At 35.9% G+C, this 20,644-nt stretch overlaps 1 protein-coding gene across 2 annotated transcripts in view; it reads right to left on the reverse strand.

Annotated features, from left to right (window-relative positions):
• ANO3 (anoctamin 3) overlaps positions 1 to 20,644 on the reverse strand; it is a 466,581-nt gene that overhangs the window by 157,267 nt on the left and 288,670 nt on the right. For both annotated transcript variants that reach the window (XM_008003915.3, XM_008003923.3), the window contains one exon: positions 1,905 to 2,063. In XM_008003915.3, coding sequence (XP_008002106.3) covers positions 1,905 to 2,063 — 159 coding nt within the window. The remainder of the gene's footprint in view (positions 1 to 1,904; positions 2,064 to 20,644) is intronic.

Raw genomic sequence — 20,644 nt, forward strand, 5'->3', positions numbered from 1 at the left:
TTTTCTTTTTTTTTTTTTTTTTTCAGACAGAATCTCGCTCTGTCACCAGACTTCCAGACTGGAGTACAGTGGCGCCATCTCAGCTTACTGCAAGCTCTAACTCCCGGGTTCAAGTGATTCTCCTACCTCAGCTTCCCGAGTAGCTGGGACTACAGGCACACGCCACCACATCCAGCTAATTTTTGTATTTTTAGTAGAGATGAGGTTTCACTATGTTGGTCAGGATGGGCTCGATCTTTTGACCTCATGATCCACCCTCCATGGTTTCCCAAAGTACTGGGATTACAGGCGTGAGCCATCGTGCCCGGCCTAAATGGAGTAGTTTTTCTAGGGCTACCCCAAACTGCAATTTAGTACTTCCTGATGGGTGTTCCTCAGAAAACTAATTCCAGGAGATGTTCTGCGGGGGAAAAGGGATTCCAATATTACATCTAAGTGCCTACTAACACTCTGATAAAGCTTGTTAGCAAATTATCTAGATATTTCATCAAAAACAGTTTTTTTTTCTTTTGTTTCTTTTGTTTTTCTTGTTGCTCCTATTGTTTACAACTAGTTAAAACCCAATGGTAGCGCCGGGAACAGTGGTTCACGCCTGTTATCCCAGTACTTTGGGAGGCCGAAGTGGGCGGATCACTTGAGGTCAGGAGCTCAAGACCAGCCTGGCCAAACATGCTGAAACCTCATCTGTACCAAAAATACAAAAATTCGGTGGCCATGGTGATCAGTTCCTGAAATCCCAGCTACTTCGGAGGCTGAGGTATAATAGCTTGAGCCCGGGAGGCAGAGGTTGCGTTAAGCCAAGATCTCGCCACTGCTCTCCAGCCTGGACAACAAAGTGAGACTCAGTTTGGAAAAAAAAAAAAAGTAGTAATTTAGGTGTCTCTGTAATAGTTAATTAATTTTTTTTTCTCAGTAGAGGAACAGCTGGGTAAATCCCTAAGTTGTAATAATATGTATCTAGTAAAAAGCTGAGTTGGTTCTAAATGTAATGGCAATTTAAGATATTTGTAATATATTGCTAAATGACAGGAGTGAATAGCAGAATAATATAGATAGATAGATAGATACATACATACGTGTGTGTATATGTATATATACATATATATCATGGCTAATTTTGTATAAAATTTTATATATTTGTATATACTTAGAAAATATATTGAGGGACACCTAGCAAGATAAAATCAAGTTGTTAACAATACCACCAAATGAGAGAAGGGTATGATTTGAGAGATTGTAGATACTGACTTTGGCTTTTATTTTGTACATTTCTATACTTTTAATTTTCTACCTTAAGGTTTGTTCTTTCTGTAATGAGATTAATATGTGTTTTCTATAACCATACAAGGTATAACTAAAATAGTGAGAATTTTTTTTTTTAATTTTTTCTCTGATACTAGGATTATGGAGGATATGCTTTTCCTTCTTTCTATTTTTTTTTCTAGTGAGTCTTGGTACTTTTATTGTTTCACTAGAAAAAATAAATTCTTCCAAGAACATTTTTTAAAAACTCACAAAAGAAAAAGATTTGGGAAGAAAACCACTCACAGTTCCAGCACTAAAAAACAGACATTAGTAGTTTGGCAAACCCTTTTCTTTCAAAATGTTATTTTCCTTTTCATAAACTTTTCTACTTTACATGACTATAATCATTCCTTATTCAGTTTTTAAAATTGCAAAAATAGTCATGCCCTTTGAAAATACTTACATTGTACAGAATTATATAGATTAAAAAGTGAATACATATTTAATAGGGCTATGTACATGCATTTATTTAACATTTGACAGAAAAGAACTATGTATTTTATAAAGTCATGTGACACATATTTTCCTTTCTAAACCATAAGTGATTATATCTGTTCCAACACATTTTATCACATAACTAATAATAGTAAAGCACCTACCTCCTTCTCCAACATCAAGCCTTCTGCTCTGAGGTTCTTTTCAAATGTGTTTCTTTTGTCATATTGTATATTTGTCTTTCTATAAACCAAGATGTAATCAATTCTCTTTTTGCCATCTTTGAACAGAGGTCCACTGGATGCTATGTAATTCATGTCATTCTGCAAATAAAGCAATGATTGTTAATGGTGTGGGTTACACAAGCACGTATGTTTTAATTATAGTTATTTCCATTTGAACACTAGCAATACAATATCGAAAAATGTACTTTTAATATTTCTACCGTAAGATATGAAAATACAATTAAAGAGAGTTTACAATCTACTATAGGAGCCACATTAGCAAGTGATGTTCCAGGACATAAAATTAGGTGGTCTGATATCTGAACATGGGTTCTTTGGTGCTGGCATAAAAATGCATATGTTTTATTCAATAAGACCCATGAAAATGATATCATGTAACAACAAATAATAAAATGATTATTTATTTATTAATTTATTTCATCATAAAATAATGTTAACATATGTTGAATATTTACTAAACATCATGACCAGACATAAGTGCTTTCAATACTTTATCCTATATACTACTCACTACATGCATTTCAAAGATAAAGACATTAAGGCTTAGAGAACATAAATACTAATAACTGAAACCAACTTTATTTCCTGTGTTGAATAATACTCAGTCCAGACATTATTTTCCTAAATGTATATTTAGTAATACTGAAACCAAAAAATAATCCCTAAGCTGTTTGCTTTGGGAACTACTTGTTCCTAGAATATATGACTGCAAACCAAATAAAACAGCTTACTTTTCAAAACAAATTGCTTGCTCAGCAAGACTGCTCTAGGGCCTTCATTCTGTTGTACTCACCAACTTAAGCTATTTTTAATGGACACTGCCCAATTTTCAACCAAATTCCTGCCTTGCAAGACCTACCGATTACCCAGTCCAGGCGGTGAGAATCCTTTAAAAACTCTTCCCTAACTTCATCCTTCTAAAGAGCTACTTAGACTATCTGTGTGGTATTCTTATTTGCTGTAAGTAATTTTAATAAATCAGCTTTATTGATCAACACATTTTCTTCATGGTCCTCCTGGGGGGCTTTTCCAGTATATTGCCCAAGATCAACAAGGAGCCAGGAATTGAACCCAATACCTTCTGACTCCAAGTTCATGCTCATAACTATTATCTATCCTATCCTTGTTTCACCACTTTCCTTCAAACTATCTGGACATCTTTACCAACTCTCTATTTCATATTTCCTATACAGGCCTTCTTGAGATTCAAAATGCTTTCCAACATCTGGGGAGATATTAGGTAATTTCAGACAAAAGCATTTCAGACTGCTTTGGAGGACCCTGACTGGGGCAGATATGCAGCTCCAGGTGAAAGAACTGAAGACCAGAGCAACCTGATGTTTAAGGAGATAAAGGCCAATGAGTCATTCAAGAAACAGAAAGAATGTCCAAGAAATAGTCACCCTACAGCAGCAGGTTAGGCTGCCTGAGGGGCCTCTAGTGGGCTGTAGTTCTGCAGAGAGGTTAAATTCAATTGCATAAATTTATAGTAGTAGAGACTTCCAAGTTCAAGAACAAGAAAGCTTTACACAGTCTTTTCTTCAATGAATGAAAAAGTTCTGAGATTTCCAGGATTAACTTGGAATCCTGGCAGATTTCACAGGATCTGGAAAGAATTATAAAGTGACTAAGTAACTCCAGTGAAGCCACCAGGGCCTTCCATAACATGGTAATAATGACAATAGTAGCTATCACTTATCGAACACTTACTATGTGCCACGCATTGTGCCAAGTGTTTCATAAGGTTATTTAATTGTCATAACTCATGAGGGTAAATATTGACATGAGTACATAGAAGCCAAAGAGGTTAAGTGACAAACAGATATCATAGAAAATAAAATAATGAAGCCAGCATTTGGACCAATTTGATACCTTAGCTGGTGGTCATGACCACTATATTTAAAACGATAAAGAGCCATATACAAATAAACACTCCTAGGACTGAGGCTTGAGTAGTTTAAAAAGGGTAACAAAAAAGAACATTTCCAGCTTTTACTGACAGAAGTACTTTTACGTGAGGGAATTTTTTTGCCACAGAAGGCACAGTTAAATTCAGATTTTAGAGGGCGTTTGCCTGCAACACTTCAGACACTTTTTTTTTTTTTTTAAACAAGGTCACTAATGACATATTCATTGCTGTATCCAGTTATCAAGTTGTTGTCTTTGTTTTTTTTTTTTTTTTTTTTTGAGACAGAGTCTCGCTCTGTAGCCCAGGCTGGAGTACAGTGGCACTATCTCAGCTCACTGCAAGCTCTGCCTCCCGGGTTCACGCCATTCTCCTGCCTCAACTCAGCCTCCAGAGTAGCTGGGACTACAGTACAGGCACCCGCCACCATGCCCGGCTATTTTTTTTTTTTCTTTTTTGTATTTTTAGTAGAGATGAAGTTTCACCATGTTAGCCAAGATAGTCTTGATCTCCTGGCCTCGTGATCCGCCCGCCTCGACCTCCCAAAGTGCTGGGATTACAGGCGTGAGCCACTGCACCCGGCCAATTTGCTGTCTTTTAAATTTATCTTCCTGCAGTGTAATCATTCTCACCTACTTGATTTACCTTTTTCCTTTGACTCCCAAGATATCTAATGTGTCTGCATTGTCTCCTAGTTAAGTGGTCACTCATTCTCTCTTCCTCTGATTTGTTAATTAACTATTCATTGGTTCTTTTGCCATTTTTTCCCCTATATACTCCCTTCTTGTGATTTCATCCAAGCTCTTGGCTTTAAATAACCATCTATATGTTGACCACTACATAGTAGATATTCACAGGCTTGTATATCCAACTGCCTTCTTGATTTCTTCACTTGGATTTCTAATGAACGTCTCAAAGTTAACTGTTCAAAATGAAATTGTTTATCTTCTCCAAACAGGTACTTCCCACAACCTTCTTTATTCTGGTTGATTGCAACTCTGTCCCTTCAATTGCTAACATCCAACATCTTGAATCGTCTCTCTCTCTCTCTCTCTCCCTTTTTCTTACCCATCAAACATTCAAATCATCAAGAAAATCTTTCAAAATATATTTAAAATCTGACCACTTTCTAACACCCTCATTACTACCACCATTACTACCACTCTGATCTAAACCATAGTAATCTCTCTATTGGATTATTGCGGTAGCCAGCCTTGTCTCTTTGCTTCTATCTTGTCTCTTCTATAGTTTGTTCTCAACATGACAGCTGAGTTATTCCAATGATTCTCGACATTATAGATGAGATAATGTAACTCCTCTCCTCCATCCCCTCCAATTACTCTCCAAGTTACTCCTCACTCTTGATTCCACTTCCCCTGATATATATATATATTTTTTTCTCAGCATCTGCTAACTTCTAACTAATATGTAATATAGTGCTAGCTATTTATTATCTTGTGTTTGCTGACAGTCTTATTCTACATGGATATAAATTTCAAGAAGGTAAGAAATTTTTTAACTTTTTGGTTTACATAGTATTTTAAACATCTAGTCCACAGCTAGACACATTGTTGGCATCAATAAATATTCTAAAGAAGGAAAGAAGAAAGAAGAGAAGGAGGAAAGGAAGCGAATACGCATCGTTCTATATATTCAGATAGGGTTAACCTCAAGAATACTGGCCTAAAAAAATCATGTGGTCATTTGTCATCCTCTCCCTTCCGACATTTGTAGTAGAACAAATTATAATATGCTAAAATGAAGAATCACACAATTATAGTAGTACTGCAATTAGTTACAATTTGCTTGCTTTTTCGCTTTATATCTGTGACCCACTGCTTACAGGCATCTCCATGCTGATCTAAGAAAAGATTAGGTGAAAATAAAATAATACACAAATTTTCCTCCAGGTTGTCTTAAAGTATACTACTCTCCCAGTGTAGTAAAGATAATCAACTGAGTTTCATAGTATTGGTAACATATTTAATCCAGGTGAAGGCAAAAGTCCTTCAATGAGAAGACCTAGAAATCAAGAGACTGGTTGGTAGAAAAAATATTAGTAAGACAAAAAGGGTTATAAAAATATTTTATATGCTTTTCATATTTTAAAAGCGGTATGGACTGAAAATGGAACGCTAATAGTTATTATCCATTACTCTGATTCTAAGCTAAGTAAATGCTAAACTCTCCCAGAAAGATAGCTATCTGTTTTAAAAATCCACATTTTCATAAAAAGAAGTAACCTATTATACCCAAATTTTGTCTCTCAGTGAGTAAATAAGTTCACAAACTTATTAAATAGAATTTTTATTCAATTATTATATAAATTCTAAATGTTTAATGAGTTTTTACCAGTTTTAACAGGCACAATAAAAAGTAGATATCAAAATGTCAATAGAGAAGCATAGCACAATTTGGAAACCTCTTCTGAATTGTGTTGTTAAGAACTCAGTAGAGGTTTTATGTAATTTTAAGGTTGATAGTGGTATACTTTATTTTAATATGTATGATAGCCATTCACAAATACATCAATTAACCCATGTTCAAACCTGTTGCTTTAAAACAGAATTAACTGAAAACTGATTATATATGTCATTACATCTAGATAAAAATAATACAGCTTCTTGAATTGTTTGGTATAACAGTTGACCAAACATAAAATCACGATTAATTTCATGAGTTATATGAAATAGTGAAATGCTTCCCAATTACTACGTGGAATGCATTCGATTTAGAGTTTTTTCATGTTTATTGTTTCTAGCGGATAGAATAAAATTTGCTTTTTCTCAGAGAAGCTGGGATGCAGCTCATTCATCAGGTACTTACCTAATCTTGCAAGCAGTTTTCAAAATAACTAAATCATTAATGTGTTTGCAAACCATGAAGCTCAAATACTTTCAGAAAACCTGATCTTTCTAAAAATTATCTCAAGAATATGTAAGTTATGGCTCATGTTGAGTAGGAACCCTTTGCAAATATTTTAGCCCATTTGCAAAATAGTATTAGAGATGTGCCCATTTGCACAACAACATGTTTTAGGGTACTCTTTAAATAAAATTATAGCAGTAACTGCTTGTCTTGGTGAGGGTGACAGGCTTTTTTGTTTTCCTGAATGTTTATTCTTCTCAATCTAGCAAGCATCACCTAACACCTGTGCGCTAAACTGTAGGGCTAAAGAAAACAAGACATTGAAAACTTTAAGGGATTTTACCATATACTTGCAGTTATAGGCATGTGAACATTGCATTACAATGCTCTATTATGCACATTAATAGAGTTATGAGCTATAAAGATATGAAGAATCTCAGAGTGTACCTAGAAGAACCCTGATAGGTACCAACAGACACCGAAGGTTGTATTTATGAATTTACCACAGCCAGTCTTAATCCAGCACATACAAAATTAGATCATGTCATTAACAGTAGGTGATTGTTGGTTATCTGTTAACCATACTTGTGAGTTAGTAAAATGTAGTAGGACACATTGGTTAAGGTGTTGAGAACTGTATTCAGACATACTTGGAATCTAATTTACTGCTTTCTTAGGCATTTAATGTCACTGCTTAGCCTAAATTCTACAGGTTTTAAATGAAGATAACAATGTTGCCAACATTGTAGAATTATTATTATGGCTAAATGAGATAGTACAAGCAGGAACACTTGCAATACTGATTCATTTCAGGAGATCAGAAAAATGTTGACTATTTTAACAAAAAGAAGTCAGGTAAAACTATATAATGTATTCATTTACATTGGGATTTTACTTGTTTTCCAATAATACAAATAACCCCTTTTACTTTCTGGAAAATTATCTTTCTCAGGACAAAGACAGTTGGAAAAAGATAAGTAATGCGAATGGCATTGATGTGAATATGGAACCATAGCAAAGGAAAGTAGAAGTCCAAGTAGAAAGTAGAAGTATATATAATTTTGAAACATAATTCACTACAAAACACAAAAGTGCAGTAAAAGAATTCATAGCTTCATGAGTTATTACAAGATAAACACCTACATAACCATTACCCAAGTTAAGAAATACAACCTCGAGGGGCACGCCCAAGATGGCCGAATAAGAACAGCTCCAGCTGCCAGCTCCCAGCATGAGTGACACAGAAGACGGGTGATTTCTGCATTTTCAACTGAGGTACCAGGTTCGTCTCATTAGGGAGTGCTGGACAATCGGTGCTGGTCAGCTGGTGCAGTCCGAACAGCGAGCGCTGAAGCAGGGTGAGGCACTGCCTCACCTGGGAAGCACAACGGGGAAGGGAATCCCTTTTCCTAGCCAAGGGAAACTGAGACACACAACACCTGGAAAATCGGGTAACTCCCACCATAATACTGCGCTTTACCAAGGGTCTTAGCAAATGGCACAGCAGGAGATTATATCCCACACCTGACCCGGAGGGTCACACGCCCATGGAGCCTCCCTCATTGCTAGCGCAGCAGTCTGAGATCTAACTGCAAGGCTGCAGTGAGGCTGGGGGAGGGGCACCCGTCATTGCTGAGGCTTAAGTGGGTAAACAAAGCCACCGGGAAGCTCGAATTGGGTGGAGCCCACCGCAGTTCAAGGAGGCCGGCCTGCCTCTATAGACTCCTCATATGGGGACAGGGCATAGCTAAACAAAAAGCAGCAGAAACCTTGGCAGAGGTAAATGCTCCTTTCTTATAGCTTTGAAGAGAGCAGTGGATCTCCCAGCATGGAGGTTGAGATCTGAGAACGGACAGACTGCCTGCTCAAGTGGGTACCTGACCCCTGAGTAGCCTAACTGGGAGACATCCCCCACTAGGTGCAGACCCACAACTCACACGGCAGGGTACACCCCTGAGACGAAGATTCCAGAGGAAGAATCAGACAGCAACACTCGCTGTTCAGCAATATTTTATGTTCTTCAGTCTCCGCTGCTGATACCCAGGTAAACAGGAATAATCAATGCAGAGAAGGCCATAAACAAACTGACAGATATAAAAACCATGACACGAGAAATATGTGACAAATGCACAAGCTTCAGTAACTGACTCGATCAGCTGGAAGAAAGAGTATTAGTGACTGAAAATCAAATGAATGAAATGAAGCGAGAAGAGAAGTCTAAAGAAAAAAGAGGAAAAAGAAATGAACAAAGCCTTCAAGAAGTATGGGATTATGTGAAAAGACCAAATCTACGTCTGATTGGGGTGCCTGAAAATGAGAGAGAAAATGGAACCAAGTTAGAAAATACTCTGCAGGATATCATCCAGGAGAATTTCCCCAACGTAGTAAGGCAGGCCAACACTTAAATTCAGGAAATACAGAGAATGCCACAAAGATACTCCTCGAGAAGAGCAACTCCAAGACACATAATTGTCAGATTCACCAAAGTTGAAATGAAGGAAAAAATGTTAAGGGCAGCCAGAGAGAAAGGTCAGGTTACCCACAAAGGGAAGTGCATCAGACTAACAGCAGATCTCTCGGCAGAAACTCTCCAAGCCAGAAGAGAGTGGGGGCCAGTATTCAACATTCTTAAAGAAAAGAATTTTCAACCCAGAATTTCATATCCAGTCAAACTAAGTTTCATAAGTGAAGGAGAAATAAAATCCTTTACAGACAAGCAAATGCTTAGAGATTTTGTCACTACCAGGCCTGACCTACAAGAGATCCTGAAGGAAGCACTAAACATGGAAAGGAACAACAGGTACCAGCCATTGCAAAAAACATGTCAAAATGTAAAGTCCATCGATGCTAGGAAGAAACTGCATCAACTAGTGAGCAAAATAACCAGTTAATATCATAATGACAGGATCAAGTTTACACATAACAATATTAACCTTAAATGTAAATGGACTAAATGCTCCAACTAAAAGACACAGACTGGCAAATTGGATAAAGAATCAAGAACCATCAATTTGCTGTATTCAGGAGACCCATCTCACATGCAGAGACACACATAGGTTCAAAATAAAGGGATGGAGGAAGATCTACCAAGCAAATGGAAAACAAACAAACAAAAAAAGCAGGGGTTGCAATCCTAGTCTCTGAAAAAAGAGACTTTAAACCATCAAAGATCAAAAGAGACAAAGAAGGCCATTACATAATGGTAAAGGGAATCAATTCATCAGGAAGAGCTAACTATCATAAATATACATGCACCCAATACAGGAGCACCCAGATTCATAAAGCAAGTCCTTAGAGACTTACAAAGAGACTTAGATTCCCATACAATAATAATGGGAAACTTTAACACCACACGGTCAACATTAGACAGATCAACGAGACAGAAAGTTAACGAGGATATCCAGGAATTGAACTCAACCCTGCACCAAGCAGACCTAATAGACATCTACAGAACTCTCCACCTCAAATCAACAGAATATACATTCTTCTCAGCACCACATCACACTTATTCCAAAATTGACCACATAGTTGGAAGTAAAGCACTCCTCAGCAAATGTAAGACAACAGAAATTATAACAAACTGTCTCTCAGACCACAGTGCAATCAAACTAGAACTCAGGACTAAGAAACTCAATCAAAACTGCTAAACTACATGGAAACTGAACAACCTGCTCCTGAATGACTACTGGGTACATAACAAAATGAAGGCAGAAATAAAGATGTTCTCTGAAACCAATGAGAACAAAGATACAACATACCAGAATCTCTGGGACACATTTAAAGCAGTGTGTAGAGGGAAATTTATAGCACTAAATGCCCACAAGAGAAAGCAGGAAAGATCTAAAACTGGCACCCTAACATCACAATTAAGAGAACTAGAGAACCAAGAGCAAACACATTCAAAAGTTAGCAGAAGGCAAGAAATAACTAAGATCAGAGCAGAACTGAAGGAGATAGAGACACAAAAATCCCTCCAAAAAAAATCAATACATCCAGGAGCTGGTTTTTTGAGAAGATCAACAAAACTGATAGACCGCTAGGAAGACTAATAAAGAAGAAAAGTGAGAAGAATCAAATAGACGCAATAAAAATGATAAAGGGGGTATCACCACCAACCCCACAGAAATACAAATACCATCAGAGAATACTATAAACACCTCCATGCAAATATACTAGAAAACCTAGAAAAATGGATAATTTCCTGGACACTTACACTCTTCCAAGACTAAACCAGGAAGAAGCTGAATCCCTGAATAGACCAATAGCAGCTCTGAAATTGAGGCAATCATTAATAGCTTACCAACCAAGAAAGTCCAGGACCAGATGGATTCACAGTCGAATTCTACCAGAGGTACAAGGAGGAGTTGGTACCATTCCTTCTGAAACTATTCCAATCAATAGAAAAAGAGGGAATCCTCCCTAACTCATTTTACGAGGCCAACATCATCCTGATACCAAAGCCTGACAGAGATACAACAAAAAAAGAGAATTTTAGACCAATATCCCTGATGAACATTGATGCAAAAATCCTCAATAAAATATTGGCAAACCGAATCCAGCAGCACATCAAAAAGCTTACCCACCATGATCAAGTGGGCTTCATCCCTGGGATGCAAGGCTGGTTCAACATACACAAACCAATAAATGTGATCCAGCATATAAACAGAACCAAAGACAAAAACCACATGATTATCTCAATAGATGCAGAAAAGGCCTTCGACAAAATTGAACAGCACTTCTTGCTAAAAACTCTCAATAAATTCAGTATTGATGGAACGTATCTCAAAATAGTAAGAGCTATTTATGACAAACCCACAGCCAATATCATACTGTATGGGCAAAAACTGGAAGCATTCTCTTTGAAAACTGGCACAAGACAGGGATGCCCTCTCTCACCACTCCTATTCAACATAGTGTTGGAAGTTCTGGCTAGGGCAATCAGGTAAGAGAAAGAAATAAAGGGTATTCACTTAAGAAAAGAAGTCAAATTGTCCCTGTTTGCAGATGATATGATTGTATATTTAGAAAACCCCATCATTTCAGCCCCAAATCTCTTTAATCTGATAAGCACTTCAGCAAAGTCTCAGGATACAAAATCAATGCAAAAATCACAAGCATTCTTATACACCAGTAACAGAGAAACAGAGAGCCAAATCTTGAATGAGCTCTCATTCACAATAGCTTCAAAGAGAATAAAATACCTAGGAATCCAACTTACAAGGGATGTAAAGGACCTCTTCAAGGAGAACTACAAACCACTGCTCAGTGAAATAAAAGAGGACACAAACAAATGGAAGAACATACCATGCCCATGGATAGGAAGAATCAATATTGTGAAAATGGCCACACCACCCAAGGTAATTTATAGATTCAATGCCATCCCCATTAAGCTACCGATGACTTTCTTCACAGAATTGGAAAAAACTGCTTTAAAGTTCATATGGAACCAAAAAAGAGCTCGCATTGCCAAGACAATCCCAAGCCAAAAGAACAAAGCTGGAGGCATCATGCTACCGGACTTCAAACTATACTACAAGGCTACAGTAACCAAAACAGCATGGTACTGGTACCAAAACAGACATACAGACCAATGGAACAGAACAGAGCCCTCAGACATAATACCACACATCTACAGCCATCTGATCTTTGACAAACCTGATAAAAAAAAGAAATGGGAAAAGGATTCCCTATTTCATAAATGGTGCTGGGAATATTGGCTAGCCGTAAGTAGAAAGCTGAAACTGGATCCTTTTCTTACTCTTTATATGAAAATTAATTCAAGATGGATTAGAGACTTAAATGATAGACTTAAAACCATAAAAATCCTAGAAGAAAACCTAGGTAATACCATTCAGGACATAGGTATGGGCAAGGACTTCATGTCTAAAACACCAAAAGCAACGGCAACAAAAGCCACAATTCACAAATGGGATCTAATTAACCTAAAGAGCTTCTGCACAGCAAAAGAAACTACCATCAGAGTGAACAGGCAACCTACAGAATGGGAGAAAATTTTTGCAATCTACTCATCTGACAAAGGGCTAATATCCAGAACCTATAAAGAACTCAATCAAGTTTACAAGAAAAAAACAAACAACCCCATCAAAAAGTGGGCAAAGGATAAGAACAGACACTTCTCAAAAGAAGACATTCATACAGCCAACAGACACATGAAAAAATGCTCCTCATCACTCACCATCAGAGAAATGCAAATCAAAACCACAATGAGATACTATCTCACACCAGTTAGAATGGCAATCATTAAAAAATCAGGAAACAACTGGTGCTGGAGAGGATGTGGAGAAATAGGAACACTTTTACACTGTTGGTGGGATTGTAAACTAGTTAAACCATTGTGGAAAACAGTGTGGTGATTCCTCAAGGATCTAGAACTAGAAATACCATTAGACCCAGCCATCCCATTACTGGGTATATACCCAAAGGATTATAAGTCATGCTGCTATAAAGACACATGCACACGTATGCTTATTGCGGCACTATTCACGATAGCAAAGACTTGGAATCAACCCAAATATCCATCAGTGACAGACTGGATTAAGAAAATGTGGAACATATACACCATGGAATACTATGCACCTATAAAAAAGGATGAGTTTGTGTCCTTTGTAGGGACATGGATGCAGCTGGAAACCATCATTCTCAGCAAACTATCACAAGAACAGAAAATCAAATATTGCATGTTCTCACTCATAGGTGGGAATTGAACAATGAGATCACTTGGACACAGGAAGGGGAGCATCACACACAGGGTCCTATTGTGGGGCAGTAGTAGGGGGGATGGATAGCATTAGGAGATATACCTAATGTAAATGATGAGTTAATGGGTGCAGCACACCAACATGGCACATGTATATATATGTAACAAACCTTCACGTTGTGCACATGTACCCTAGAACTTAAAGTATAATAAAAGAAAAAAAAAAAAAGAAATAGAACCTCACCAACTCCTGAATAAGCCTTCTTTATACCACTCTCTCATATGGTTATCCAATCGTTCCAGCAGCCTGTAGTAAAAAGAACTCTTTCTTCATTGCTCTGTGGTCCTGTATTTTGGCTTAAATCTAGTCTCTGTATGTGTGAATACTGAATATTATAAAGGTGTTTTCCATTCGACTTACATTTGTGAAATTTTCATAGTTCATTCACCAACTCTTTGACTGTTGACAGATTCTACCTCAGCTTGCTGATCTTGACCTGATGTGGAGCTTGTATAAATGCCCTGATCCAATTTATGGTGTCTTGAAAGTCTTCATGTAGCATGCATGGCTCTATACAGGTAGAATCTCGTTGATTACTGATTCCTGGCCTATACTTAAAATGTTGTTTTGCCATTCTCCGTAACATGGCAAAACAAGGATGTAACGAGGATGACACTCTTCCTAGTGTGCATGGCTCTCAGGTGCTGCCAGTATCTGCTCCCACCCACTCCTTTTCTTCACATTTTTGTATTCAGAACCAATGTAACCAAATATTGTTATACCCATTTAGTAGGCATTTTTATTTTTTATTGGATTTAAAGAGTAATAGGCACAGCTGAGGCAGGGCAGAAGAAGCAGGGCATGACTCTGGCCTGCTCAGAAGACTGCTCAAGGGCAGTAGGTGGTTAATTTCCTTGGTTGTGTTGCCTCTGCAGTCCAATGTTAAAGGCAGACAATGAATCAGGTTAGTCCGACTCTCCTCCATAATTTGGGTGGCCATCAGGTGGGTTTCAGCTCATAAGGCCAAGTATCTGTGTTCCAGGTTCATTTTTCTTATTCCTATCCTATTGAATCTGTTAAGAATAGGAATATTTTTCATTAGTTTCTGGTGGTGACATTTATTTTTTACTTTCTGTATCCTTTTATGGCAATGTTTAATGTTAAATTAAAAGATGGACGTTTAGACACTGGTAGCCTGATGCTATGGTTTACCTAGTCGTTCTAGATTTACTCTCCTAAATTAGAGAATAATCCGAAGCCCTTGGTATGTAATTAAAACTTATTTTAGAGTTATAACTGTTTCCTCCTAATAGCTCTTGTTACAGACCCTACTTATTATAGAGAGCAAAACCGGGTGTTTTTCTTTTTTTGGTGGTTATTTTTTTTTCTGCAAAATATACCATAAAGAAAGTGAAAGTGTAAACCACAGAATGGGAAAAATATTCAAAAACTATATATCTGATAAGAAACTTGTTTCTTTAATACGTAAACAACTCTTATAACTCAACAATAAAAACACAAATAAATCAATTAAAAATGGATCAATGATTTGAATAGATATTTCTCCAAAGAAAATATAGAAATGGACAACAAGCACACTCAAAGATTCTTAACATAATTATAGTTATTAGAGAAGCACAAATGAAAATCACAGTGACATACCATTTTTCACCTTCTATGAAGGCTATAATGAAAAAGACAAAAAATAAGTATTGACAAGGATATGGAGAAATTCAAACTGTTCATAATTGATGGCGATGCAAAGCAGTGCAGAATCTTTCGAAAAAAGTTTGGCAATATCTCATAGTATTAAACATAAAGTTACAATACTATCAGTTTCACTCCTAGGTATATATCCAAGAGAAACAAAAACAATGCATCCACACAAAAACTTGCGTACAAATTTTCATAAAAACATTATTCATAATAGTAAAAAAGGAAGAAAATCAAAAAGCCCATCAGTTTAATACATAATGTGGCACATATATCTATCCAATAAAATATCTGCCAATAGAAAGAAATGACATATGCTACAACATAAGTCTACTTTGAAAATGTTATACTAAATGAAAGAACCCAGTCACACACACACACAATTATATGATTCCATCCATATAAAACTGAATAGTAGGTAAATATACAGAGATGGAAAATAAATTAATCAATTCCTAGGCCTGAGGGAGGAGTGGGTAGAATGGAGAATAACTCCTAACAGGTACAGGGTTTCTTTCTAGGGAATCAAAATTTTTAAAAATTAGATTGTGGGGATGGTTGCACAATCCTATGAATATATTAAAAATATTGAATTGAACACTTTAAATGGGTGATTAACTGTATAGCATGTAAATTTTATATCAATAAACTCAATTACAAATGCATTTTTGATTGTAACGTGTGAGAATGTATCTTACAGAAACTAACGTGGGAATTTACAGTTCATAAATATTTCTTAAACAGGACATATGATATTCACGCAGGAATAGGCAACATAAAAATCAAAATAAAACAACATAGAAATACAAACAGAAGAGAAAGATACCAGCATGTATATGATTGATATGGAATTACAAATCCATAAAAATTTCATGGATATAGTGGACTACTCAATTAGAGACACTAAAAAAAAAGTTAATTTAATGGAAATAAACAGACCCTTAACTTTCAATTTACAATAAGAAAACACAATGAAAAGAATAAAGATTTAAGTGAGAAAAGCAAAATTAAAAAAATAACTTTTAGAATAAATTATGAGAGCATTTTATAATAATTTTGGTAGGAAATTTGTATTTGTCTTTAATAAGTAAAAAGCACCAGCACCAGTTACAAAAAAATAAAAAATAAAAAAATAAAAGCTGGCACATGCAATTACATTCAAATAAAAGCTATTTAAATATAAAAGATATCAAGATTGTGAAAAGGTAAGTTATAACTATAATATATTTTTATGATTACAACCAATAAAGCATTAATCTTCAGGTTGTATAAATAACTCTGCGAAATTCATAAGAAAAGGCAAATAATCTAATGGAAAAATGTCATGAGACATAAACAAGTATTTAATAAAAGAAATGTTACATTATCTGAAAGAGCAGAAGGCCGAAAACAAAACAGTCTGTCAACTGGGAAGTGAAAACTAAATTGTGGTCAGTTAATGTCACTTGTTTTGTAGTCATGCAATGGAACATGATAGTACAAATGTATCTGCATATCTACAAATGTATATCCATCAAGGAGATGCTGTTGATCTTTTATAGTAAAAGCAATGTCTAATGTGTTACATTTTTTCAAAGCTTAAAAACATAAAAATGATTTTCAATATTGTTTAAAGATTGTTTGTACTTTTATGGTACAACGTATACAGTAAAAGTTCAAAAATATCCATAGAAAAGCTAATCACCATAAGCAGAATACTAGTTAGTTCTGTCGAGACTAACTGAGAGAAAAGATCAGGGAATATTATACAGAAGTCTCAATTTTGGCTGTAATAATTTATTCTAAACCAAGTAAGGCAAGCAATAGAGATAATGTAAAGCTCAATGTTGGATATAACTTGTTACAGCTCAATATGATATTGTAATATGGTTTTTGATATGCATAATGACAATTCTATTGTTTATTATTACTAATTACAATTATTATTAATTATTGACTATCAACTGATAACAAATATATGACTATATTCATAATAGCAATTTAAAAGATCAGCATAACCTATTGGGAATAAATAATCTGGGATTATACATTAGTGCTAAAATTTTACTTATAACAAGTCTCAGTTTTCTCACCTGTATAACATAACAGGAATAACAACAGCCTTGCATGACTATTTTAAGAAGAATGTGAGTTGAACACTCTGTCAATCATAAAATGGTATACACCCTATAGTTATTATTACAACTAAAGACTTTCAAATGGTAAAGTCCAATTTTAATCATAATCCCTAAACAATACATTCTCTTCAGTCAACTACAGTTGTATCTACATAATTTACAAAACTAAAATATGATTAACATATGCTTATTAGAGATATTAAATTGAACATTTGGTCACTGGTGATTCCGAAGGGATTCCATGAGGTCTAAAGGGCATCATTAGGAATGAGTAATCACCTCACAGTACACATGTTGAGATGTGAACACATTCAAGTCCCATAATGTCAGCTGGCAAAGACAACTTTCTACACAAACTCTACTTAAACCCAATCTGTAGTTATTCTGCGCTTCTGCCAATGACCACATGGAAATACAAAAGGAAAGAATTTAGAATTTACTGACAGCTTGAGAATGAAAACAATGAGAATAAAATTTGATCTTTTATGCTAAAAGATCAAGTTTTAAATGCAAAATGCAATCAAATATAATTTTATTGTAAAGGAATTTGGGGAGTAAAATTTTATAGGAAGTTTGAAAAAATCAGGAACGTGATTTCAATGCATCACTTGCTATCATAAATGCCACACTTTCCCTTGAGGAGCTCCCAAAACAAAACAAACAAGAGTTTTCATTGCAAAGAGGCACTTGATGATTTCCAACATGTATTTAGGAAACTCTTGTAAAACATGCGTAACCTCACAGACCCAATGAAAATATTCCTGACACTAGTGCATTTCTGTTTCTGGTTGTTTGGATCAATCTTTCCCATGAAAACAAATATAAATTACACAAAGCAAAACTTTTTAAAACATTGGTCTGGTGTAAGATAGTATCTCATTGTGGTTAGTAAAAATGTGAATTACTACAACCTCTATCAAAAACAGCATGGAATTTTCTTAAAGAACTAATCGACCTAGCAATGCCACTGCTGGGTAACTACCCAATAGAAAAGAAATCATTACATCAAAAAAAATATGCACACTTGTATATTTATCACAGCACTATTCACAGTAGCAAAGATGCAAAATCAACCTATATATACTTCTGTGTGTGTGTCTGTATCTCTATATACACACACACACACATATATATACATATTTCTGTGTGTGTCTGTATATATATATGTATGTATATACATGTTTCAGTGTTTTTTATAGATTTGTTTGTGTCTGTATACATATTTGTATATACATATATATGTGCATATATATATGCACACATAGAAATATATATAGGTTTGTATGTGTGTCTGTGTGTATATATAGAGAAAATGTAGTGTGTGTCTGTGTGTGTGTATATATATACATATATATACACACACATTTTCTCTGTACAGTCATCTGTGATGAACACTTAGGTTGATTTTATATATAAATATACAGACACATAACATATACACACTATGGAATACTACTCAGCCAGAAAAAAGGGATAAAAGCATGTCTTTTGCAGCAACATGGATGGAACTGGAGTCCATTATCTTAAGTGAAATAACTCAGGAAGTCAAACACTGCATGTTCTCACTTATAAGTGGGAGCTAAATTGTATGTACACATGAATATAGAGAATGGAATAATAGACATTTGAGGCTTGGAGAGTGAGGGGAGTGAGGGATGAGAAATTACCTAATATGTATGATGTACACTATTTGGGTGATGGTTACATTAAAGCCTGGACTTCACTACTACATAATATATCAGTGTAACAAATCTGCATTTGTACTCCTAAATTTATAAAAACAAACAAACATTGAAGAGTTCACAAGATAGTGAGGAATCACTAAAGTTCAAGACAAAGTAGAAATCAGAGATCAAGAGCTAAGCTGCATCTCTGAGCACTTGGGTCCCTATTACCTCCAAAGACATCTGCAGATCCTGAAAATGTGGACTTTTTATTAGCACTTTTTTGTATGCTAGGTGCCAGGGATACACTAGTGAATGAGTCAGACAGCCCAGTCTGCATGAGATATTTTTAGGACACCTCAGTAGTAAATGTTCTTGAAATATTAAGATACTCCCTTCATTTGGCTCTGGATTTGTAACAGATGAAAGGCAGGCAGGTGCCTGAAGAGAAGGAAAAGCTCAACACATAGAGGTCAAATTATGCAAGGGCAGGTTGAATTTATTTACATGCTTGCAAATGCAAAAATCAAAATATCAAGTCAAAACATAGAATGGGAAAAAAAATCTCTGAAACGGGAAATAGCCTCAGAATATTCATTACCTTGGTCAAAGCCTACTATTTTCACTCGCATAAATTTAATTTGAAATGTCAGACCTCTATATCAGAGTATCAAAACTTCTGGCACCAAGTAACTGCTTAGTATCATCATCAGTGTCCTTGACAATACACATGAAAATTAGGTAAATTCACATATGCTCCAAAGCAGAAAATCGTAAACTATTAATTGTTTTCCATTAGTCATATATGTGGAGAAGGCAAATAATATAATCTCCCACAACCTTCACACCAAGATGGATTTGATCTGATGAGAAATGTATTGGCTTCCGCAGAAAAGATAAGCCCTAGGCTGTGTTCCTTACATTTGCAGGAAATTACTTTCTATGACCCAGAAGTCCTATGTTCTCCTTTCCTTTCCTCTAAAACCTCTATCAACATGGCAAGAATCTCCTGAGACTTGGGAAGAGGAAGAAGGATTATCAAGCAGCTATATCATGCTCATGTCTTAAGTGAGATGACCCTATCATGTTGGCTACAAATCGTCTACTCAGAGTACAAATGAATAAAGTCACATTAGAATCTCTGGAAACTTGGCATGGAAAACATACCATAAAATATTCATGCCTATTTTTCCATGAGCTTAGCTCTTTCCAGTATAAGAGTTACTCTTCCTGTTAAAAGTTAGATTTTGGCCAGGTGTGGTGACTCATGCCTGTAATACCAACAATTTGGGGGGCTGAGGCAGGAGATCTCCTGAGCCCAGGAGTTCAAGACAAGCCTGGGCAACATAGAGAAACCCTATCTCTACAGAGAAAAAAAAAAAAAAAATTAGCCGGCTGTGGTGGCATGTCTGTATTCCCAGCTACTCAGAAGGCTGAGGTGGGAGGATCACTTGAGCCCAGGAGTTCAAAGCTGCAGTAAGCTGTGTTTGTGCCACTGTACTCCAGCCTGGATGACAAAGCAAGACCCTGTCTCAAACAAACAAACAAACAAAAGTAGATATTTATAATAAGATACACTCTTTAAACCTATGGGTATCATTTAAGATTATTTATGACTCCAGCTATTTCTATTTTTATAGGCTTCTTCTAAGTTGATGGCTTAATTTCTGGT

This window comes from Chlorocebus sabaeus, chromosome 1 (genome assembly GCF_047675955.1).
Source record: "Chlorocebus sabaeus isolate Y175 chromosome 1, mChlSab1.0.hap1, whole genome shotgun sequence".
Taxonomy (NCBI): domain Eukaryota; kingdom Metazoa; phylum Chordata; class Mammalia; order Primates; family Cercopithecidae; genus Chlorocebus; species Chlorocebus sabaeus.